This window comes from Sciurus carolinensis, chromosome 18 (assembly GCF_902686445.1).
Source record: "Sciurus carolinensis chromosome 18, mSciCar1.2, whole genome shotgun sequence".
NCBI classification, from domain to species: domain Eukaryota; kingdom Metazoa; phylum Chordata; class Mammalia; order Rodentia; family Sciuridae; genus Sciurus; species Sciurus carolinensis.
Genome location: NC_062230.1, coordinates 9,851,996 through 9,875,549, shown reverse-complemented (window position 1 = coordinate 9,875,549; position 23,554 = coordinate 9,851,996). Strand labels below are relative to the sequence as shown.

Sequence of the window (23,554 nt, the reverse complement as noted above, 5' to 3'; positions counted from 1 at the left end):
AGCCCTGGTTCTCTGGGCCAACTTAGCCCAAATCATGTTAGTAAACAGGCAGCTGAAATCGAGGAGAGGTAATCGATTCCTACCATGTTGCTTCTTTCAATCATGGGTGATGGCTGGGGTGTCCCAGACACAGGGGTAGAGATTGGAGTCTTTATTTCTTCTATCATGTTCATGATTTTCTCTGGCACTTTGGTGGCATCGCAACAGGTTTCCTGCCACCTGGGCAGTTTGGAATTAAGTAATTCTGCAGCCTGTAAATCCAAAAGAAACAAAAGTAAAACAAAGGTACATTGTGAAGAGCTGACAAAATTGCATCAAATGATATCACTGATAACGTATTACTGGCCTACCGCCAGAGGGTGGGAGCTCCGAGTTTAATTCAGAGAACAATCTTAAGCATCTGTGAGCATCTGCTGTGTCTCATTTGCTGAGATGGTGGCGGGCTCCAACCTAAAGGAACTTCCTGCTGTCTCAGTGTGAACACACAGCTTGCAACGAATGCAGGGACTGTAAATGAGAACTCACACAGGGGCTGGGGGTGCAGCTCAGTGGCAGAACATGTGCTCAGCGTGCATGAGGCATTGGGTTCAATCCTAAGCACCAAAACCAACAAACAAACAAAATGGCGAGATGAAACACCTGCCTCTAAAGAAAAAGTCGATTTAAAGGCTATAAGGGAAGGAAGGGGTGGGCAGTCCATATAACTCTCCCTATCTTCTGGGTGGCCCTGGATATACCAGTCACCATCTTCTTCCTCCTACTCCTAAAAACATCACCTCCATTGCTGGTGAGAGGTCCAGGAACCTCTTGAACCTTCAGGAGACCAGAGGCATGTTGACAAGTGTCAGGTTTTGTCCTGGAAAGCCTGTCTGTGGGATGGAGGGAAGCAGAGTGTGGTGAAAGCACCAAGAATGCCATCTCACGGGCTAAGCAAGGCTTTGTAGGGCAGTTGGACAGTGCAGAGACACAAATGGACGGAACTGAGACCCCCACAGCCCTGGAGGCTGGGCTGGGATGGACCTCCTGCTCCCTCAAGCCTGACTCTACCTCTGGCAAGGGGACTCCCAGAGGCTCCTGAAGCCTTTTAGTGACGCCCTTTCCCAGGGCAGCATTCTGGTTGGAGAGGGGAAGTAGGAAGCCTTTCTTGAAGCTACTTAACAAGGCACTGTTCTTATGCAGACCCTAGTTTTACAGGAGTGGCTGGGGACACTGATGTAAGCCCTGGAGGAGAGCAACAACCCCAGCAAGCCCATCCTGACTGCTGCCTTGACAAGCTGGGGCAATGCCACACAGTGGGGCCATGGCTGGACCTATCTCATCAAGTCACAAAAAAGGCTGGGATGCTTCAGCTCTGATAATCAGTGTTCAGACAGTTGAAGAAAAATTCTAGCATAGAAAACACAGAAGTAGTGTGTGCCACTCTACAAAGCATAACAGGGATCCAAGGTAATCTAAGAAAGACTTTGCCAATAAATGGAGCTCCCGTGGAGCTTCAAGTTGCTTTTAGCCCTCTGTGGCAATGACCCTGCTGCCAGCACGGCCCTCGCAAGGGAAGGAAACAAGTTTCTAAAGCAAGCTCAATATCGCTCTAAGTAGTATAAGGTGAGTGTGAACAGAAGCAAGCACTTAATGCAGTAGTAATTCTTTACTTAGCTATCACAATTTTAGATCTTAGGTATTTAGACTAATAAATACCTAAGGCTGAATGTTCCTTCAAGTTGCAAAAAATTCTTAGAATAGGTAACATATGCTTGTACACATATAAAGCCCAAGATTCCCCCCTGAAAGAGAGGGGAAGTTGACTTATGTTCAAGCTCCCTGCAAAGTTTCTCCTACTACACAGCACTCTCTAAATTATCTTATTATGAACAACGGTGGATGTTTGACCTCAATCAGTGCTAGTTTGGGATATTTACAAAGGCCCAAGAGAATTCATAATTAAAAAAAAAAAAAAAAAGGAAGGAAAATTTAGCACATGTTGTATAATAGTTCCTGGGTTCTAACCTCACAGTTTCATGTGTCAGGAGCAGGGAACTAAGTCAGTCAACCACTCAGTTGAGGGGATCAGGAACAAACACCTTAAAGATGAGCGAAAAGTAACAAGACCAACTGTCCTGATGGGTGTGAATGGGGGTCCATGGCCTGGTGCAGAGCTGCCAGTGACCACTCCCCCAAATCCACAAGAGGAGCATCTTAGACCACCCAGGGGATAGCTCTGGTAAAGACACTGGTGCATCCTGGCACAGGAGCACACACCTGTAATCCCAGCTACTCAGAAGACTGAGGCAGGAAGAACGCAAGTTGAAGACCAGTCTGGGCAACTGAGTGAGACCCTGTTTCAAAATAAAAAGGGCTGGGGGTGTAGTTTAGTGGTAAAGTTCTCCTGGGTTCGATCATCAGGATGGGGGGAGAGAAAAGACACTGACAATCACGACCATTAGCGTGTATGAAAAATCAACTTGTAGGTGACAAAAGAAAAAAGGTTCCATTTCTCAATAAGCATTATAAGGAATTTTAATATGAATGTATTACTAAATTAATTAAATATTATAAGCAGACATTTGACCATTTTATCTGTATTTTTATGTTTATACATTCAAGTTGGTCAAAAATTGTGTGTGTGTGTGTGTGTGTGTGTGTGTGTGTGTTTGTGGGTTTGATCTTATTGGCAGTATAGGCCCATTGCTTTATACTGGGCAATACCCAGAAGGGCAAGCATCTGTAGGGTATTTAAATATGCTAGTACACTTACAGCAATCTGCCCACACACTCACCTGTAAGTGATAATAGTGTATGTGATTTGCAAAGCTGCAGTGTTGTCCACCAGAAAGCAGAAGCGCCTTTTCTCTTCAAGCAGAGCTTCTTGCAGCCATCTGCAATGAATTTCTGGATTTCACTCTGGCGAGAAGTAACAGTCTCTATATACTAGGAAAATAAATGACAATGATAAAGTAAGACACAGGCATTAGACAGCTGCATGGCCTGACATGTATCTTCTGCCATCTTTATGTTTGGTTATTTTAATAATAGAATAACAGTAGACACAGATAAACATTAGCAAAACTGGATCTGACCCGAGCAGATACCATCATCAAGATCCTTGACTCACAGTGGAAAGAAATCTCCAAGAGTTTTACATTCCCATTGGGCACCCGGCACAAAATACTACTTGTACCCCAGAGATATGATCATGTTGATGGTGTTCTACTGAAAAGCACTATGGATTTTGGAAACAGAGAGTTCCAGGTTTAAACCCCAGTTCTAAATGATGACCACTTGATTAACCTAAGCCTCATTTCCCCTCACTGCAAAATGGGTGTAAAATGGGGATAGCAAAGCCAATCAAGGAGGTCCCTTCTCCTCCCCAAGTTAGGGGGAAATGTTCATGTTTTTAGGTGGCCTTAGACTGATTACTTTTTTTTTCTTTTGATGCTGGGATTGAACCCAGGGGCTCTTTATCACTTTTATTTTGAGACAGGGTCTCACTAAGTTGCCCAGGCTGGCCTCAAACTTGTGATCCTCTAGCCTCAGCCTCCCGAGTTGCTGGGATTGTAGGCATGTGCTACCAGGTCTGGCCAATCAGTTATTTCTCTTGTTTTTTGAGGTGCTGGAGATGTAACCCAAGGCATGTGCTCTACCACTGAGCTATATCCCCAACCCTTTTTAAAACTTTGAGACAGGTTCTCTATAAACTGCTGAAGCTGGCCTTGAACTTGGGATGCCCCTGCCTAGGTTTCCGAGTAGCTTGGATTACAAGCGTGTGCCACCAAGCCCAGCTCACAGAGTAATCATTTTTGACTCTGGAAAAACTCTGTAGTCTTTAGCTCTTAATCCTTTTAATACATAATGCTTACTTTTAACTACAGTAGTAGCACAACAGCGAGTAGATAAGCACAGGCTGCCTAGTAAGCCTCCCCTTAAAGTGTACAAATAATTGATCTACAACAAGAGGAAACACAGAGGAAAGGTTCACCTCAATTTCTTTGTGTTCGTACTTTAGGGCGTTTCGTCCTCCTTGACTTTTCCTTCTGATCTTCTTCAACTCAGCTTGAGATTTCTCCAAAGAATCTAGTTTATTCCTGTGTTCTGCTTGGTATCTTTTAAGAGTTGCCTGTGAATTAAATGTTGTGCTTATTTAACTGATGCACCATGCAAGCTGCTCACACGTCACTGTGCTGCTGACCGTGGCCGTGACACCCTCACGCACACTTCACACAGACCCCCTCCATTCATCTTGAACACCGAGGAATTGTCTGCTCTCAAGTCCCCTGTCTGTATGGGGGGCCCTTGACCACAAGGGCAGCTCTCTGCAGACAACAGTCTCTTTTATTCTTTCTCTCCTCAAAGGTTTTTGGACACTGGGTAGTCAGTATGTGTTTCAGTGATTACATAAACAATATTAAATCACAAATTCCTGACTGTTTTATAAGTCAACTTTCAAGAGACAGAATGAACAAGTACAACTGCTTGAGGGTTTTTTTGGGGGTGCTGTGTAACAGAGTTTTTGTTTGTTTGTTTTGGTAGGAGGGACTGAACTCTGAGTCACATCCCTAGTCCTTTTTTGTAATGTTTTTAGAGACAAGGTCTCCCTGAGTTGCTCAGCACCTTGCTAAGTTGCTGAGGCTGGCTTTGAACTCATCATCCTCCTGCCCCGGACTCCTGAGCTGCTGAGATTACAGGCATGCACCACCTTGCCTGCAACAGTGTTTAAGAACACAGTGTTGGAGCCTAACAGACCCAGGAACATACTCAGTGCCTGTGTGACCTCGGCAATTAATTTCTCTAAAATTCATGCCTTCCTTTTAATCTGCATCTATGTTATGGGGTTTTTGTTGCAATAAAGATCAGATAATGTACACGGAAGGCTCAGAATTAAATGTGCCTGAGCAGTTGTGTCGGTCTTGTGGCCTCCTCCAGGAATGTACACAAAACACACGTGCAGGCAGCAGGCCTCCTGAGGACACCGGGGATGATTCTGGGGTGACCCATATCACTTACTGGGGGTCTTGGTAAGAAGAAAGGGGATTTTGGGTGGCAAAAGCAAGCAAGCATTCTACAGCAGAAAGGAAAGAAGGAAAGACTCCATGTACTGTGGCTGGGGAGCCAGATGGAAGGAGCCCCCAAAATCACTAAAATGGATGATACTGGGTGACAAGGCAAGAGGGACCCCACAAGACAGGCCCTCTGGCACTTTCCCATGCACAACTTGTTCTCAGCTGCTGGTCTGTGAAAGGCACACGGGTGCAGCTGCCCTGCCACAGAGGAGCATTCTCTGAGAGCCAGGCTCGCCAGGAGCATGTTGATTTCTTCAATGTTTTTTTCTACACTTTTAACAATGCATATCCCATTTGGTGGCAAAATTGGGCCTGCTCAGCTCAAAGGACTGGTTGGTTTTATGCATCAAAGCCTGTATGGCACCAACCTCGACACCCCACTGGCTGTTGACTGACTAGTGGAATAAGTTCTCCTCGGACCAAGAGGTCAGACCTGGGGTGGTGGAGGGAAACCACATACTCACGTTCATATATTTTACATCCAGTTCCGTTTTCTTCTCCAGCTCATGGATAATGTCCTTATGGAATTTTTTGAACTGTTAACAAAAGGAAATAAAAATTGACAACGGATTGTGGCTTTGGCAAAATAATTTTGAAAACAAAACAATACATTTTGCAATATAAAAACAATTCACATACATTCTCATCAAGAGTCTCATTGAGCTTCTTGTGGGTGCTTGAATCTCTATGAGGACGTGGCCTGTGAACAAAACCAGACACGTTAGGGGACGCCTGAGCACACGGAGCGCAGCAAAGGTACAAAGGGGAGCACGATGGCTCCCCTGGTGGGACCCAGAAGGAGCGGCTGGGGCAGACTTACTTTACGACACCAGAGCCCACTCCATCTTCAGTCCACACTGTTCTATTTTACTCATTTCCTAAGCCGGATCCTATATCTGATTAATTTTGAAATTTTCTTACAGAAGATTACCTCAGTCATTACAGTAACTACTATAGGAACAAATTAGTTATTTTTATCTGACCTCCGGAGTAATCTGATTATTGGCCAGTCACATGAGAAACAGCCATTCCCTCCCCTCCCACTTTAGATCTTGTATTGTTCTGGAAAATATTAGGCCAGGGGAACTGCAGCCAGGACAGTGTTCAGCCTCAGATCTCCTGGGGATGACAAAACTTCTCTGAAACAGGGGCAGTCACATGACAGAAGAGATGTTCTAGGACAAAGGAGCCTCACTCCAGAAAGTAGCAATCTGACCACATGGTTTGCAGAGCTCATCTCTTGCAGTTGTGTAGCGGCATATTAACATTTTTGCCACTTTCCTCTGACAAAGATGAATGACGGTCTCTCTCTGCCAACTTATCTCGAGGAACAAGTGGATCTGATACCTAACACATGGGGAAAGCCTACCAAATCATTCAGAACCACCACCACACCAAACAATCAGAATGCTCACCTGATAGTTCTGTGGCCAGGTTAAAATATACACAAGGGAGTATTACTCAGCCATAAAGAATAATGACTTTATGACCTTTGCAAATAATGGATGGATCTGGAGACTATCATGCTAAGTGAAATAAGCCAGTCCCAAGAGCCAAAGGTTGAATGTTTGGGCTGATATGTGGAAGCTAACACACAATGAGCGGGGAGATGGGAAGAATAGATATTCAGCAGATTAGACAAAGGGGAAATGAAGGGAAGGGAGTGGGGATAGGAAAAGGAGAGACAGTGGAATGAGTCCAAAATAATCTTCCTGTGTACTAAATGAATACACCATAGTGAATCCACTATCATGCACATCATAAGAATGGGTCCTAACTAGAATAGCTATATTCCATGCTTGTATAATTATATCAAAATGAATTCTACTGTCATGTGTAAGTAAAAAGAGTCATTAAAAAAAAAAAAGAATCTCTGTGGTGAGTTGACTGGCTCTGGGGAAGGATAAAAATGAAGACTGTGGAGGAACATGGGAAAAGAGCCACACAGCCCCGACCTTGGCCTCAGCTTGGCCCTGTCAGAGAGGCTCCAGCCTGCCTTCCAGGAGCGTTTCAGACAGCTGACTCTCAGGCTGCAAACCCAGGCCGCCTCCTCAGCTTCTGACTTGAAAGCCAACCTCCACCTGAACACGTCCTGACATCCCCGCAAGGCACCCTCAGGTCAGACACAACGTGTGAGTAAATGTGCAGCTGCCCCTCATCTGCTAACACCAGCTTCTCGCCAGCCAGTCGGCCATGAGGGACAACTTCTGGCCTATGGGTCTTACTCTTGACCAAGGCCCATTTGCTGGGCATTTGGCGTCTCCATGTGGGCCATCCCTAGGGAAGATCACGCCCCTCGTTTACCATGCTTCCCTGGACAACAACTGTGAGGCCCTTCCCAGGCTGTGTCTTTTCTTGCCAGGAAGAGGACACGTGGGAAAGACGTGTGAAGTCACGGACACGTGCTTCACCAGAGGATCTCTGGTGAGGGGAGGAATCTCCCCATCCACACAGAAATGCTGCCAGCTGACTTTCTGAGGGGTCCTCTCCCCCACCTCCCAGGGACCTGGCTCAAGCCCTTATCTCTGTGGGTCCCTCACTCTGTTCTCGTTGGGATCATCTTCACAGGTGCCAGGGATCTTTCCAAAATGCAGATGCAATCAGCCACTCCCTGGGTTCTCCTGGTGTCCAGACAAACCACCTCTGAGCAACATTCTGAATCCTCCATGAACAGTGTACCTAATCCCTGTGGGTGGCAGGGACTGAGAATCGCCTACTGGTACATAACCCAGGAGGCCACACCTGTGAAGTCACAAGATAGCCTATTCCCTGAGCTCTGTGATTCCAGGAAGCTCAAACAGGACGGCCTGCTGGACAGACAAGAGAGCCAGAGCGGAACCATCCCCAGCACTCAGGGTGCTAACCCACCAAGCTTGCCGCTTTCCCCTCCACATCCTTCACACTGTCAACTCCCAAAACTCTATGAAGAACAAACTGGAAGCCTGTCTTCAAATGAAGCCGTCACATGGCTGAGAACATGATGACACCAATATGCCTTTTGATAATCATTAGGTCATCTCAGGTATTAAAATATTCTGAGTTTCTTTTACATCTATTTTAACCCCCTGAACAATTAACTTGTTAAACTTTAGATTATGTAGAGGGAAATGAGAGGGAGGAGGGGGGGGGGTATGAAAAATGGTGGACTGAGACAGACATCATGACCCTATGTAAATGTGTGATTACACGAATGGTGTGAATCTACATCGTGCACAACCATAGAAATGAAATGATGTAGCCCCACTGGTGTACAACAAATCAAAATGCAGTCTGTAAAAATAAAAAAAAATTTAAAAAAAATGAAATCCACTTCGATTATCTGAACATCAAGCACTCTATTCTTGGCGAGTCAGAGCTACTAAGAAAAAAATGTCTAAAAATAATTTGGCCTTAAATCATAAGAGCAATTCAGGCTGGAAGCAGGCAGTCACGTTTTTTGTCTGCTCTCTTTGATGAACTTTTTTCCATAACCCCACATAATAAGGATCCCTGAGAGGGTGCTGTGTGCCGGTGGGGACACTCCTGAGGACACACGCAGGCTGAACCTGGTGCTGCTGGCCTTGTTGGCTGAGCGGCCCTGCCCTACCCCCTCACGCTCCGGCTCCTGCCCTGTTTTCTGCCACTGCAGCAGAGGCTCAGTGAAACAGCCCATTCACTGTGGGCAGGCACCAACCCCTGCCCTTGTTATTCTTGTCCCTTGCTGTCGTGGAATCCCAAAGCCAGCCCCACAGTGGCAGCCACTGAGTCCTCAGTCATAAGAGGGTCGACACACACCTTGGCTGTGATTATGTAAGCTGCTCTAACGTATTTTGAAAGAAGATGAAAACTGTGTTTATGTTCAATCTGCAGACATTTGATCTTAAATTGAGTAAGCCTTGCTTTATGTTTGAAATGTCCCACCCATCCGCTTACTCTTAGTCCTGTAAACCTACTTTTTCATAAATTACATTTGAGAAGGAAAAAACCTCTGAAAACACTAGAGGGTGGAGAGGAGGAAGCACAGCCCAGATTCAAATGGAGCAGAACTAAGTGTGCACCCCAACAGGAAGCCAGGCCGCCATGTCTGCTCCATCAGTCCTTCCCTTCTTCTCTTTCAGGTTTGGAGCCCACACTGTGGGAAGAAACTCACAGTAATTAAAGTAATGTGACTCAGTCTGAATGTACTATATTCTTAAGTGACAAAATTAAAGGAATTTATGATTTTTTTAAATAAAAAAAAATTCTATGGTGGTGGGGATAGAACCCAAGGCCTATCCACTGCTGAGCTATACTCCCAGCTCAAAGGAATTTAGATTTTATATGTACTTCAAAGTCAGGAACTCAAAATACAATACCTTCCATTAAGTTTTCCAAAAATTCATACAAATAATAGCTTATAGTAATATTATTCTAATTATTGGAAACCATGAACAAATATGTCCAACACTTTAAATAATACTATATAAAGACAGGTATTTGGGTTGAGCACGGAGGCACACACCTATAAATTCAGGGGCTCAGGAGGCTGAAACAGGAAGATTGCAAGGTCAAGGCCAGCCTTAGCAACTCAGCAAGGCCGTAAGCAATTTAATGAGACCATGTTTCAAAATTAAAAACAATAAAAAGGGTTGGGGTTGTGGCTCAGTGGTTAAGCACTCTTGTGTTCAACCCCCAGAACAAACAAACAAGAAGAAGAAGATGTGTTTGGCCAATAAACTAAAAATGTTAAATGGACTAAAAATGTTAAATAACAAAATTTAAAGAATTCTTGGTATAAACACAGAAAGTTTTCATTTGAAATATGGGTCACATGGATTTTTTCTTTTTGAGGTGCTAGGGATCAAACGCAGGACCTGGCACATGCTAGGCAAGCACTCTAAATGCCAAAGCTACATCCCCACCATTGGACTATTAACGTACTTTCGACTGTACAGTTCTTAAGCAATCTGAAAACTGTAAAAATTTCAGGAGCCAGATGGAGACTGCCAAAGAAGTGGAGCAGCATGGAGCATGTGCTGAACATGCAGGCCTAAGAAAGATGCCTTCCATTTATATCTGATCATAGGTATCAGAACACATCTTATTCCAGAAGCACAGAGTAGTGATTGAGTCATACACCACTTCCTACATGTTACTACAAGTGGAATCAGACAATAAAATAACCGAGTGAAAGCCAACCTACTACTGGCCTAAAGTAACACTGTGCAGAGTAAAGCAAAACAGACCAAAAAATGTCACTGGAAAAGATAGAATTTTTCTGATGACTTCCAAAATATCATATGTGATGAGGACAAATATACTACAAGTAAAAGCAAATACACAGAAGACGAGTGTGCACTCTGAAGGTCAGAGTCACCCACATGAATTAACACACGGCAGATTAGTAACCTCACTGGAAAGGCTCTGCCCCCTCTAAGAGTGGCTCTGTCCCTGCATGCACGCCAGCAGCTCTGCCCCGTCAGCCTCGTGCTGTGCAGGTAGTGATGTACATGCAGGGATAATGCCACATGAGGGATAGGGTGACACTTTCATTTCATGTTCCTCCAAAGGTCTCAATCTGACTTACCCACTACATGTTACTACTTAATGTCAGAACTACAGTTCTAATTAATGTCTTGTACAGAGCATTAATTAACAAGGGGGTGTATGTCACAGGAGTCAGCTTGAAGGACTGGTACTGGTCAAACATGGGGCCAGTTTGAGCACTAAAATAGTGAAGGGCAATACTAAACTATAAACTAAAAATCTAGGGACCCACAGGTCCAGAGCAATAATATATCAAATAAAGAAATGGCAGACAATGGGGTGCCCTTGCAGAAAACAGACTGCCCAGTGCCCATTAGTGGATTGAGGAGGGAGTGTCGGAACTGAAAAGTCACCTCTTAGCAACCTTCACAGGAAAGACTGGCTGGGGCCAAAATCGCTATAGATGCTAAGTCTAGGGCACAAATATTGATGAGGGAAACAAGATACTTGCATAGATTGGAAGTTTCCTCACAAATGCTTGTTAGTAGCAGTACCAAAAAAATTAACTATGCAGCGTAGAAATCACATACCATCTTTACTGGACAACCACATTCACAAAAAAATAAGACGAAAATGAATGTTTAAGTGCCCACATTTGATATTCAGTGGACACAAAATTACTCAGACAGTATTCCAGCTAAGGGTGTATGACTTGGGAGGCTGAGGCAGGAGGACCCCAAGATCAAAATCAGCCTTGGCAACTTAGTAAGACCTTGTCTCAGAAAATGAAAAGGAGCTAGGAGCGGTGGCACACACACACCTATAACCCTAGAGCGTGGGAGGCAGAGGCAGGAAGATTGCGAGTTCAAAGCCACCTCAAACTTAGCAGGGCCCTAAACAACTCAGTGAGGCCTTGTCTCTAAATAAAATATAAAAAGGGCTGTGGATATAGCTCAGTAATAAAGCAACCCTGGGTTCAATCCCTGGTACCAAACAAATGAAAAAACATACAAAAAACCAAAACCTGAATCCAATCATGAAAACCTGACATTTGGAAGTTAAGATCTTGTGCTACTGAGTATGCATGATCAAAAGCAGTTTTGATTCAGGTTTACACTCATATAAATTCTTTTCTTTTCTTCTCTCCTTTTTTTTTTTTTTTTTGTTTTTTTGCAGTGCTACAACTCAGCTATATCCCCAGCCCTCATATCAATTCTTTAACTGAAGTATTTGCTTATTTATTTTTGGAGACAATGAGTTCATTCCATTCTAGTGGTGAATCCAGTGCTGGCTGATGGAGGTGAGAGAGAGATAGAAAGTTGGTGGGAGAAATAATCAATGTTTTACTTATTTAATAGTAACACTTGGGGCTGGTAGGTTAAGCCCAGTGGTAGAGGGCTTGCAGAACATCTACAAGACCCTGAGTTTTATATATATAAAATCTTTGTCTGCTCAAATGTTTCAGAATAATTCTTAAAAGTATAAAACGAAGGAAAAGAGATACCTGCTTCACCTAAAACTCAGCTCAGCACCCCTTCTCTCAATTCCTTTCTTCACCCATTCCTGAGTCCCAAAGGAAAACTGTCCCACCTATTATGTAAGAAAATACACTTAAGGAGCAAACTCTACTTTCCTCCACCTCACTGCATTTGCGATATTAAACAAAATACTTAACACTCCACTATTAAGGCCTGACCTTTCTCCTGTAAACTGTATTTATCAGAATCGGTCTACCAGAGAATACATATTCTGGCTACTGTTGATTATTGAATAGGCAATTCTGGTTTCTGCTCTGGAAGAAAAGGGCTTAGAGGTTTTCCTTCCCTTACTCACAAAATGAAACAAGCAAAAGATTGCTTCAGAAGATTCCAGCAAAGAGCCTGGTGCAGTGAATGGCACATGCCTATAGTTCACCTCCTAGGGAGGCTGCAGCAGGAAGATCCCTCAAACCAAGGAGTTCGAGGCCAGCTTGGGCAAAACAGTAAGACCCCATCTCAAAAAAAAACCAAAGCAACCCCCACTCCCCAGTTCCAGCTAAACTGAGAAACAACTCTTTAGACTCATTAGAGAATTAAGCTTACAGGGTGCCAGATTGGCCCTGAAAAGTGGAGAGACAGGTTGATAAAGAGAAACTCAGTTTACTGGGAGCAGAAACCAGTCAGAAGCTGGGCATGGCAGGCGAGCCTGTAGCCCCAGTTACTCAGCTGAGGCAGGCGGATCCCGTTTGAGGCCAGCCTGGGCAGTTTGATGAGACTGTGTATCAAAACAAAAAATAAAAATGGCTGGGGATATAGCTCAGAGGTAGTGTGTCCCTGGGTTCAACCACAGTACTGCCAAGTACTGTGCAAGAGCCACACTGGTAGGAAGTCTCAAGCTGGAAGGGAAGAGTGGCCAGGAGCTCAGCGTGGAGCTGCATTAAATCTCCAGAGCTTGGTCTTTGGCCCCATTCCCCTGAGCTGCATCAGGTTCTTACTGTGAAGACGGGAAACAATTTCCCTTTGGCAACAGGGAGGGAAAATGCCGTGGTTCTCAAATGATCCTAGAGTCCTGCTCTGTGCTGTGAGCAAGGCTGGCCCCTGAGGGACACTGCTCTATCATGCCTCATCTGACCTGGCTAACTCCAGCCCCCTCAAGCTTCTTGTCTCTGAGGGGAGGGACAAAAAAAAGCCGAGAAACTCTTCCAAAGATCGTACCCCAGGTAGCCTGGCCTACCAAGAAACTCCAACAAAACAAACAAAACAACAGTAAAAAATATTTAAACATGAGATAGAATGATACTTCCTGTTCCCAGTACTTTACCACGATGACCAGCAACAGGGCACTAGGACAGTAACATGGATTACAACTGGGAGAGCTGTAAGACTCCACTGAAAAGAATTTTCTAGAAAACCCACAAACAACAGGGGGGACAAAAACAGGGACATCAGAGGAAACGAGCCTCTGACACAGTTAGAGCTACAGGCACATACAACATTAAGTACATCCTGGCCAAAAAAACAAATCCTAACACTGAAGGAACTTATCCCACTTGCCAGTTACCTGATGCCTCATGTTCACCTTTCATCAGCAAAATTACGGGCATGCTAAGAAAAAACCACCCGAAGAGACAAAGCAAGCATCAGAACCAGACTCTGATAGGGCAGGAATTTTGGAATAAGACTGAGAACTTGGAACAACTATGATTAATATGCTAACAGCTCTACTAGAAAAAGCAGACAACGTGCAAGAACAGATGGGTAAAGTAGGCAGAGACTGAAATGCGAATGAAGAGTCAACAGGAAATGCTAGAAACCAAAAAGGCTGGAACAGAAGCGAAGACTGCATTTGATTAGCTGGCTGTCCTCCTGAAGACTGGACATGGTTGAGGAAGGAGTCAATGAGCCTGAAGATCTGTCAACAGAATCTCACCACGCTGAAATGCAGAGAAAAACGAAAGACAAAAGGGAACAATATACAAGAAGAATGAACAATCACAAAAGGTGTGACACATTCATAGTAGAAAAACCATAAGAGAAAAGGAACAGAAAAAACCATTTGATTACAATGTCTGAGAATTTCCCCCATCCAGAAAGCTCAGAGAACATAAATATGAAAATACTGTCATATCACCACATTATATTCAAATGGTCTCTTAATTGATAGATTCAGACCATTCATATTTAAATTAATTAGTGATATAATTGGATTTGTGACTTTTATTGTACTTTCCCTTTTTTTTGTTTGTTTTTTAACTTCTTTGTCTTCTGGGTTTCGTTGTTGTTATTTTAGTTTGCTTGGGTTTCTCTGGTTGGTTTTTGCAGTACTTGGGGATTAAACCCAGGGCCTCACATGCTAGGCGAGCACTCTGCACTGAGTTCTTCTGCCCCATCTCTCTTCTTCGGTTGTTGATGAAGATTTTGTGCTCCACGTTCTCCCCTCTTCATATAATACCAATTATACTTTTAAAATGTTTTTAAGTGATTACCCTAGCACACTTACAATTAATATATGTCCACTCCCAGACACTTCTGCAGGTAGATGCCCCTCAGTTTATGTGAGTACATCCTGATAGATCCATCATACTTGAAGATAACCATTAAGTCAAAATGCATCTCAGACACCTAACCTATTGAACACTGACGTGCACACAGTGACGTGGTGCACTGAGAGGACCCGTAGTTTCCCCCCATGATCACGTGGCTGACCAGGAAGCCCTGGCCCACTGCCGCTGCTCAGCATCATCATACCATGCAACACTAGTCCAGGAAAAGACCAAAACTGAAAATTCAAAGCATAGTTTTTTACTGAAAGCATTTCATTTCACACCATTGTAATCTGAAAATCGTAAGTTAGAGACCATCTGTACCTAATTATAGATTAACAATTCTTTCCTTTTTGAGGGACTTCCCTTATGTAGATACCATGTTTTTGACCATGTGATTTTGTCTAAAGAACTTTTACTTTAACATCAGGATTTCTTTTTGGAGGTTTTCGTTATAGGTGGTGTATATCTAAATCTCAGGGCTCAGGAGGTTGAGGCAGGAGGGTCTCAAGTTCAAAGCCAGCCTCAGCAAAAGCAAGGTGCTAAACAACTCAGTGAGACCTGTCTCTAATAAAGTATGAAAAGGACTGATGATGTGGTTCAGTGGTGAGTGCCCCTGGGTTCAATCCTGGGTACCAAAAAAAAAGAAAGAGAGAGAGAGAGAAAGAGAGAGAGAGAGACTGACTGACTGACAGGGTTGGAGATGTGGCTCAGTGGCATAATGCTTGCCTAGTGTGCAGGAGGCCCTGGGTTCCATCCCCTGCATGGCGCGTACACTCACACACACAAGAGATTGACAGAGTGGGTAGAAAAACAAGACCCACACACATAAAACATGCTATCTATGAGAAACCCACATTAACTATAAAGATACAGATATAGTTAAAGGAGTCAATTCTCCAAGAAGACATAACAATCCTTAATATGTGCCTAAGTGACAAAGTCAAAATACATGGTGGAAAAAACTGATAGAAATGCAAGAATAAATAGATGAATCTACTTTAATAAGTGGAGACTTTAATACCCTGTATCAGTAATTGGCAAGTCCTGCTGGCAGAATGTCAGTATGCACAGTTGAACTGAACACTATCAACTAACTTGATCTAGTTGACAATGAAAGACATTTCCAAGCAGTAGAGTACAAATTCTTTTTCAGCTCACAGAGACAGACCACATTCTGGGCCATAAAACACACCTTAACACATTTAGGCAAGAATAGAGATTGTACAAAGTAAGCTCTCTGATCACATGGAATTCAACCAGAAATTGGGTATGGAAAGATAGCTGGAGTATCCCAAAATATTTGGAGATGAAAACACACATTTCCGAATAACCCAGGGGTCAAAGAAGTAATTCTCAAGAGAAATTTAAAAATAGTTTGAACTAAGGGGAAAATGAAAAAGTATAACATCAAACTTTGTGGGGGCAGCAAAAGCAGGCTTAGCTGGACACTGACAGCTTTGAATACATTGGAAAGAAGACCTCAAATCAACCACTACATGCCCTTTTTAGGAAATTAGAAGAATGATAAAAACCTAAAGCAAGCAGAAAAGAAGGAAAGTAGAGCAGAAATCAGTGAATGAAAAATGAGGAAAAAAGAAAAACACACGAAAACACCTGGTTCTTTGAAAAGCTCCATAAATTGGTAATCTCAAACCAGTGTTAACCAGAGAAAAAGAAAGAAACATGAACTACTAATATCATGCCACAATGAAATTCACTTGTTCTATATATTAAAAGTGGTGTAATAGGAAAGAAGAAAAACCAAGGGCCATCATACTGACCCCATGAACATCAAAGATAATAAAGGATATTGGATAGAACGCTATGCCCAGAAGTCTGGTAACTTAGATAAAGCAACCAATACACTCTGTCACAACTCACACATGCAGGGTTTAATTTGGAAAGGACGTATCTATTGAAGGAATCAAATCAACAAGTAGTAACCTTCCAAGTAGAAAGCAGTAGGCCTCGATGGCTTCACTGGTGAAACACTACCAAACACTTGAGGAAGACGTGACACAAGTTCTCTACGTCTCTTCCAGAAGATAAAAGCCGAGGGAACAGCTATCCATTCCATGAGAGAAGCATTACCCTAATACCAAAACCGGATAAAACAGTACAAAAGAAAAACTACAGATTGATGCATAATGAATGGGATGCAAAAATCTTCAAAAAATATGATTTACAAAACCCTATAGCATCATTCTTAATGGTGTGGAAACTAGAGGGAAACTACCTTTCCTCTTTCAAGTGGGAGTGAGGTAAGAATGTCCCCTCTCACTACTCCTACTCAGAATCATATCAGAAATCTGAATTAAGGCTACAAGTGAAGGAACTAAGGTATACAGGACTGGAAGGAAGGAAAAATGTTATTCACAGATGACATGGTTCTCTATGTAGAAAATTTCCAAAGAACTGAGCAAAAATACTCCTAGAAAGCTGGGCCTGGAGGCATACTCCTGAAATTCCAATAGCTTAGGAGGCTGAGGCAGGAGGATTGTGAGTTCAAAAGCCATCCTCAGGCAACTTAGTGAGGCCCTTAAGCAACTCAGTGAGACCCTGTCTCAAAATAAAATACAAAAAGGGATGGGGGCTGGTGACTCAAAGGGTAAGTGACCATGGGTTCAATCCCCAGTACCAAGCAGCAAGCAACACAACAAATAAAACAAAACAAAAAAAATGTCCTAGAAGGATCACAAGTTCAAGGTCAGCCTAGGCAATTTGGCAATACCTGTGTCAAAATAAAAAGAAAAAGAAAGGCGTGGGGTGCTGAGGATGTAGCTCTATGGTGGGGCATTTCTGGGTTCAATTTCCAGTATTGCAAAACGCAAGGAAAACAAACAAAACAAAACTTCCTAGAACTAATTAGTTACAGCAAGGTTGCAGGACACAGGATTAATATACAAAAGTTAACAGTGTTCCTTTATATTAACATTGCAGCAATGGAGTTTTTAAATTTAAAGCAATGCTGCTTAATTACATTAAAAGAAAATGAAGTAGGAATAAATCTAATAATCCTAATATAAGGAAATGACAAAACTCTGAGCAGTGAAACGAAAGAAGATGTAATACTTTAACAGATATCCCCATGCTCATGAATAGGGAGACTTGATAAACAAATGTTAAGATGTTAACTCTACCCAGCTTATCCATAGATTCATTACTACAACAATCAAAATTCTAGCAAGTTGCTGGGTGTGGTGGCACATGCTGTTAATCCCAGCAGCTCGGGAGGCTGAGGCAGGATGTCAGGTTCAAAGCCAGCCTCAGCAATTAGGGAGGCTGTGATGGAGACCCTGTCTCAAAATAAAAATAAAATTAAAAAAGGGCTGGGATGTGGTTCAGTAGTTAAGTACCCTTGAGTTCAATCCCAGTGGAAAAAAAAAAAAAAAAAAAAATCTAACAAGTTATTTGTGTGTACAACATGATTTATGGTTTATATGGATAGCAGGAGATCTAAAATAGCCACACAACACTAAAGAAGAACAGTCAAGTCATGAAAGGTGGCCTATAATCTTAGTGACTTGGGAGGCTAAGGCAGAGGACTGCAAGTTTCAAGGGTCAGCCCCAACAATTTAAGGAGGCCCTAAGCAACTTAGTGAGACAATGTTTTGAACTTAAAAAAATAAAAAGGGTTGGGAATGTGACTCAGTGCCCCTTGGTTCAAACTCCCCTCCCCCTGCAGAAAAGGATACAGAGGACTGACATTATCTTAATTCAGAACTTAAAAACAGTACACTCACTGGTAAAAGAATAGATCAATGGAACAAGACAGAGCCCAGAAAGAGACCTATGCAATAGAGTTGTGATGGCTAATTTTGTGTGTCGACTTGACTGGTGAAGGGATGGATACCCAGGTAGCTGACAAAACATTATTTCTGGGTGTGACTGTGAGGATGTTTCAGGTAAAGATTAGCATTTCAATCAGTGGACTGAGTCAAGAAACTCTGCCCTCCCCATTATGGGCTGGTATCACCCAGTCCACTGAGGGTCTTCCTGAAGAGATCAAAAAGAAAAAGGAAGAGGAACTTTCTTTGTTCCTGAGGCAGGACATCCATCTTCTCCTGCCTGTGATTCTCAGGCTTTTGAACTCAAGGCTGAATGGTACCACCCACTTTCTTGGTGCTCCAGCTTGCAGACACCTCCAATATCATGTGAGCCAATTCTCACGACAAATCTCCGGTATGTAGCCTATTGGTTTTGCACCTCTGGAGAACCCTGACTACAACAATAGTTAACTGCACTTTGATAATGGAGCAAAGCTGATTCAGTGGAGAAAGGATGGTTCTTTCAAAAATTGTGCTAAATACCTCAATATTCATTTGCAAAAAAAAAAAAAGAAGAATTTAGATGCTGACCTTATACTTTACACAAAAATTAACTTAAGATGGAACATGGACCTAGAATGCAAAACTATAAAATTCTAGAAGATAAAACACTGGAGAAAATCTATATGACCTTGGTTTCGTGATGAGTTTTAGATACAACACAAAAGCGTAACTGATTAAAGAAAAAGAGTATGCCCTAGGTTTCATTAAAATAAAATTTAAAAAGGGGGGGGGCTGGGGTTGTGACTCAGTGGTACAGGGCTTGCCTGGTATGTGCGAGGCCCTGGATTTGATACTCAGCATCATGTATAATAAATAAAAGATTCACTGCCAACTAAAAAATATTAAATAAATAAATAATAACTTTTAGCTCTACAAAAGATACTGTTAAGAGAATTAAAAGGCGAGCCACAGACTGGAGAAATTTTTTTTTTTTTTTTTTTTTTTTGCGGTGCTGAGGATCAAACCCAGGGCCTTGTGCTTGCAAGGCAAGCACTCTACCAACTGAGTTATATCCCCAGCCCCTGGAGAAAATATTTTTAAGCCACAGACCTGATAAAGGATTTATGTCCCAAATGTACAAGAACTCTGCACAGTTAACAATGAGGAAAACCAACACCACCATTAAAACCTGGGCAACAGATATCTTTCCACCAAGAGATACAGCAGGCAAGTAAGCATAAAAAAGGCGCTCAACTCACATCACTAGGGAATTGCAAACTAAAACAAAAAAATTCCACTACTCACTATCAGAGTTGAGTACTATCAAATTACAACCCCAAATGCTGGTGAGGATGTGGACAACAGGAACTCTTCTCATTCATCGCCAGTGCAAATGCAAGACAATGCAGCCACTTTGGAAGACAGCGTGACAGTTTCTCACAATGGCCAACAGTCTTACTGTGCAATTCAGCAATTGCACTTGTAGGTATTTACCGAAATGTTCAGAGGTCTTAGGTCCACAGAAGCACCTGTATGTAAGTGTTCATAACAGTCTTATTCGTACTGCCCAAACCTGGAGGCAACCAAGATGTTCTTCAAAAGGATAAGCTAACTGTAGTTGATCCATACAATGGAATATTATGCAGAGATTAAAGAAATGAAGGAAGATATGAAACTACAAAAGCGAGAAGGAACCTTAAATGCACACTGCTTAGTATAAGCAGTACCTGTAAAATCTACATATTGTATGATTCCAACTACATGACATTCTGGAAAAAGAAAAACTAAGATCGGTGGTTGCCAGGGGTTTTGGGGAGGGGAGTAGAAACATGTCATTAAACATTTGCCAAAACACCATGAGTGAACCCTAATATTAAGGGCTTTAGTTAATAATAATGCATCACTGGGCGTGGTGGCACATGCCTGTAATCCCAGCGGTTTAGGAGGCTGAAGCAGGAGGATTGTAAGTTCAAGGCCAGCCTCAACTTAGTGAGGTCCTAAGCAACTTAGTGAGACCCCTGTCTTAGAATAAAAAATAAAAAGGGTTGGGGATGTGGCTCAGTGGTTAAATGCCCCTGGGTTCAATTCCATTACCAAAATGAGGAGGAGGAAGAGGAGGAGGAGGAGGAGGAAGATGAAGTAGCAGTAGTGGTCAATTCTAGCTCATCATCTGTAAGGAATGTACCACAACAATGCAAGATGCTAAAAACGGGGAAACTGGGGAAGAGATCAGCATATGGGAACAAAGCAAGATCTGCTTGTTTTTCTCTGAACCTAAAATCGCTCTAAAACACAGGCTATTAATCAAAACAAAACCTAAGGGTAGACACCACCTGGAAATGTCAATAACTAGGAACCAGAGCTCTGCTCAAAGGAAAACACAGTTGCCAGTGGTTCGGGAAGATCGAACAGAGACTCAATCCTGATTCTCTGGACCCTGTGTGCCCCCAGGGCTCGCCTAGACTAAAGGGCCAGTGGCAAGTTACAATGACAAAAAAACATCATTATGCACACAACTCTTGAAGGCCAAACAGGCCTTTCAAGTGTTATATACAACTAACCTATGGGAGGAATTAAAGCATGGCAACTAAAGTGCAAAAGAATGGAAGCTAGTACTGAGACGGCAGCGGGGTGGGGGCGGCAACTCCAGCCAAACCTGACCAAAGCACGGCGGCCCTTAGCATCGCTTCATCGCTCTGCACGTATTTACCACGAGAACTCCTGTGGGAAGAATGACTTCCTCTGGCAAACCCGGATCACTAGTCCCACGGAGACAGCTGGGTTCTGGTGCACAGCCTCTGCTGGCCCAGCGCTAGCCCAGGCTGCCTGTGCAGAGCCAGCCGGCGTCCAGGTTCAGGACCTTGAGCCCCAGCAGGACAAGAGCTGTCCCCACATGGGCTCCATCTCCATTCTCCGAGTTACCAGGGGCACATTCTTGGCAGCTTTCATTTCCTGTCATCAAGGTTCAGTAACACTGAGGTCCAGTCTCAGAGATCCTGAGTCACAAGTGAGACGTTGGAAGAAAACAACAACAGAACTTTTTGTTCACAAAGTTTTCCTTTTCCCAAGCAAGAAGCGACAGTGCCAGACACCTGACATCCCAGGTAGCGCAGATTTATGTACTAGCAAGTGCAAAGTGACAAGATCAAGGTGCAGGCTCAGCGTTACATTCCTCCCAGCTTCCTGGCTTCTGGTAAAAGGTGGGGAAGAAGGGAGAGATGAAGGAGAAAGGAGGAGCTGGAATAAATCCCTCACTTTTGAAGACTGACAATAAAAAAAAAAAAGAGAGAGAAATAATAAGAGCAATATTAGATGATTTTTTCCTTTTTTTAAAAATTTTTTTTAAGGTTGCCACTTTTATTTGACCAAGAAACTAGTAGCTTCTACTACAACCAAATATCATCAAGGAAAGTACATCATTCAGAAAGGAGATAATTTTAGACTAAGGGCCAGTGGCAAGTTACATGACAAAAAAACATCATTATGCACACAACTTGCAAACTCAGAAGATAATGTCTTGCACAAAGCAGCATCAGCCCTCAGACCAGTGTTTGAATCAGAGCCACATCTTCAGGGAAGACGTCTGGATGAACAGGTGAACTTTGTGCAGGTGCTGGTACCATGTCCCCACAACCATCACTGGACCAACCACATTGTTGGTCAGTAGACAGGAGGCCATGCCCACCCCAGCCATGCTTCATGTTGTAAACATCTGACTTCTCAGTCACAATGGTCTCTTGCAGTAGGTTCCATGCAGGCAGCCTCATCAAGTCTGATGGGGTCTGATGGGCAGCTCTGCTTCAACAGCGACTAGGAGGCCACATTCTTAGCTCTCATTAAATGTGTGCCCACATGGTCCCTCCAGGGCTGCCATCTAGGCTGGCCTTCTGGGGGAGCAGGGAAACAACTCTGCTGTCCTCTGCTGCCTCCAGTTCCCACTCCAGGAATTCTAGGTTTCCAAGTCTGGGGACACTCAGGCTATGCCTCTGCCCTGGGTAATGCTGTTGGTCTGAGTCAGCAGCCTGGAGCTTAGGATTGCTGCTCCCTGCTCAAGCTGGGCTTCCTGCAGCCCCCACCCACTTTTCCTTTTTTAAAAAAGATGATTACAAGGTTTGAAGGAAGAATAACTGGAAGCAAACTCATGTGACTAGAAAACAATTAATCATAGACTTACACATAGAAAATCTTTAAACAGCTAGATCATTACTATTATCCTTGAAGAGGAAACTTAAGTCTCACTGGGAACTACCGTTAGAAACATTCTAGACTGGACATGGTAGTGCATGCATGTAATCTCAGTGACTGAGAAGGCTGAAGATAGTTAAATCTGAGGTCAATCCCAGCAATTTAGTGAGACCCTGTTTAAATAAAAAATAAAAAGGGCTGGGGATGTGGCTCAGTGTTTAAGCACCCCTGGGTTGAATCCCCAGTACTCCCACCCCCAAAGAAAACAATCTAGAAAGCCAGGCGTAGTGCCACAAGCCTGTAATCCCAGCAGCTGAGGAGGCTGAGGCAGGAGGATCTCAAATTTAAAGCCAGCCCCAGCAACTTAGTGAGAGCCTGTCTCAAAATAAAAATAAAAAAGGATAGGGATGTGGCTCAGTGGTTAAGTGCCTGGGTTCAATTCCCAGTGCCAAAAACAAAAACAAAAAAAAATTCCAGATAGAATAATGCAACAGAATATCAGGAAATGAACAGACTGGGTATCTACTGGTGGTACCTAGCAGAAATGTCTTCTCTGAAAATGAGAAGCAAGTTTCCCTTACTAGAAGGAGTAGGTAGATATAAGGCTTAGGTACAATTCTATCTTTAGGGCTAAGAAGTTGATTCTGAAAGCAAACTAAATGCTTATTTCCCATTTGACTTTTGATTACCAAAGTAATCAGTCTATCTGCTGGGCACAGTACTGTCAAGTTAAACAAAACACAGGGCTTGTAACAAAGAGCATTTCCCAAGTTGGATCCCCCCCAGTAATGAGAATTGAAGCCTGACTTGCTCTATCACTGAGTTACAGCCCCAGTCTTCCATCCCCCACCCCCCAAGACAGGGCCTTCCTTGCCAAATGGTTGGTCTCAAACTTGTGAACCTCCTGCCTCAGTCTCCCAAATAGCTGGGACTACAGGCGTGTGCCACTCCATCTGGTTCCCAAGTTGGAATTCAATGCACTATTTTAATTTTGGCTAAAAGGACAATGTTGATTCATTCAAGAGTATCAACTATGTACCACAAGAAATAATTTATCAATTTTGCATCCATTACAG

At 43.1% G+C, this 23,554-nt stretch overlaps 1 protein-coding gene across 1 annotated transcript in view; it reads right to left on the bottom strand.

The window, feature by feature from the left end:
* Baiap2l1 (BAR/IMD domain containing adaptor protein 2 like 1) overlaps nucleotides 1-23,554 on the bottom strand; it is a 90,052-nt gene that overhangs the window by 18,541 nt on the left and 47,957 nt on the right. Inside the window, 8 exon segments of the mRNA XM_047533012.1 lie at nucleotides 84-251; nucleotides 2,775-2,818; nucleotides 2,821-2,865; nucleotides 2,868-2,925; nucleotides 3,974-4,111; nucleotides 5,519-5,590; nucleotides 5,694-5,737; nucleotides 5,740-5,754. Coding sequence (XP_047388968.1) covers nucleotides 84-251; nucleotides 2,775-2,818; nucleotides 2,821-2,865; nucleotides 2,868-2,925; nucleotides 3,974-4,111; nucleotides 5,519-5,590; nucleotides 5,694-5,737; nucleotides 5,740-5,754 — 584 coding nt within the window.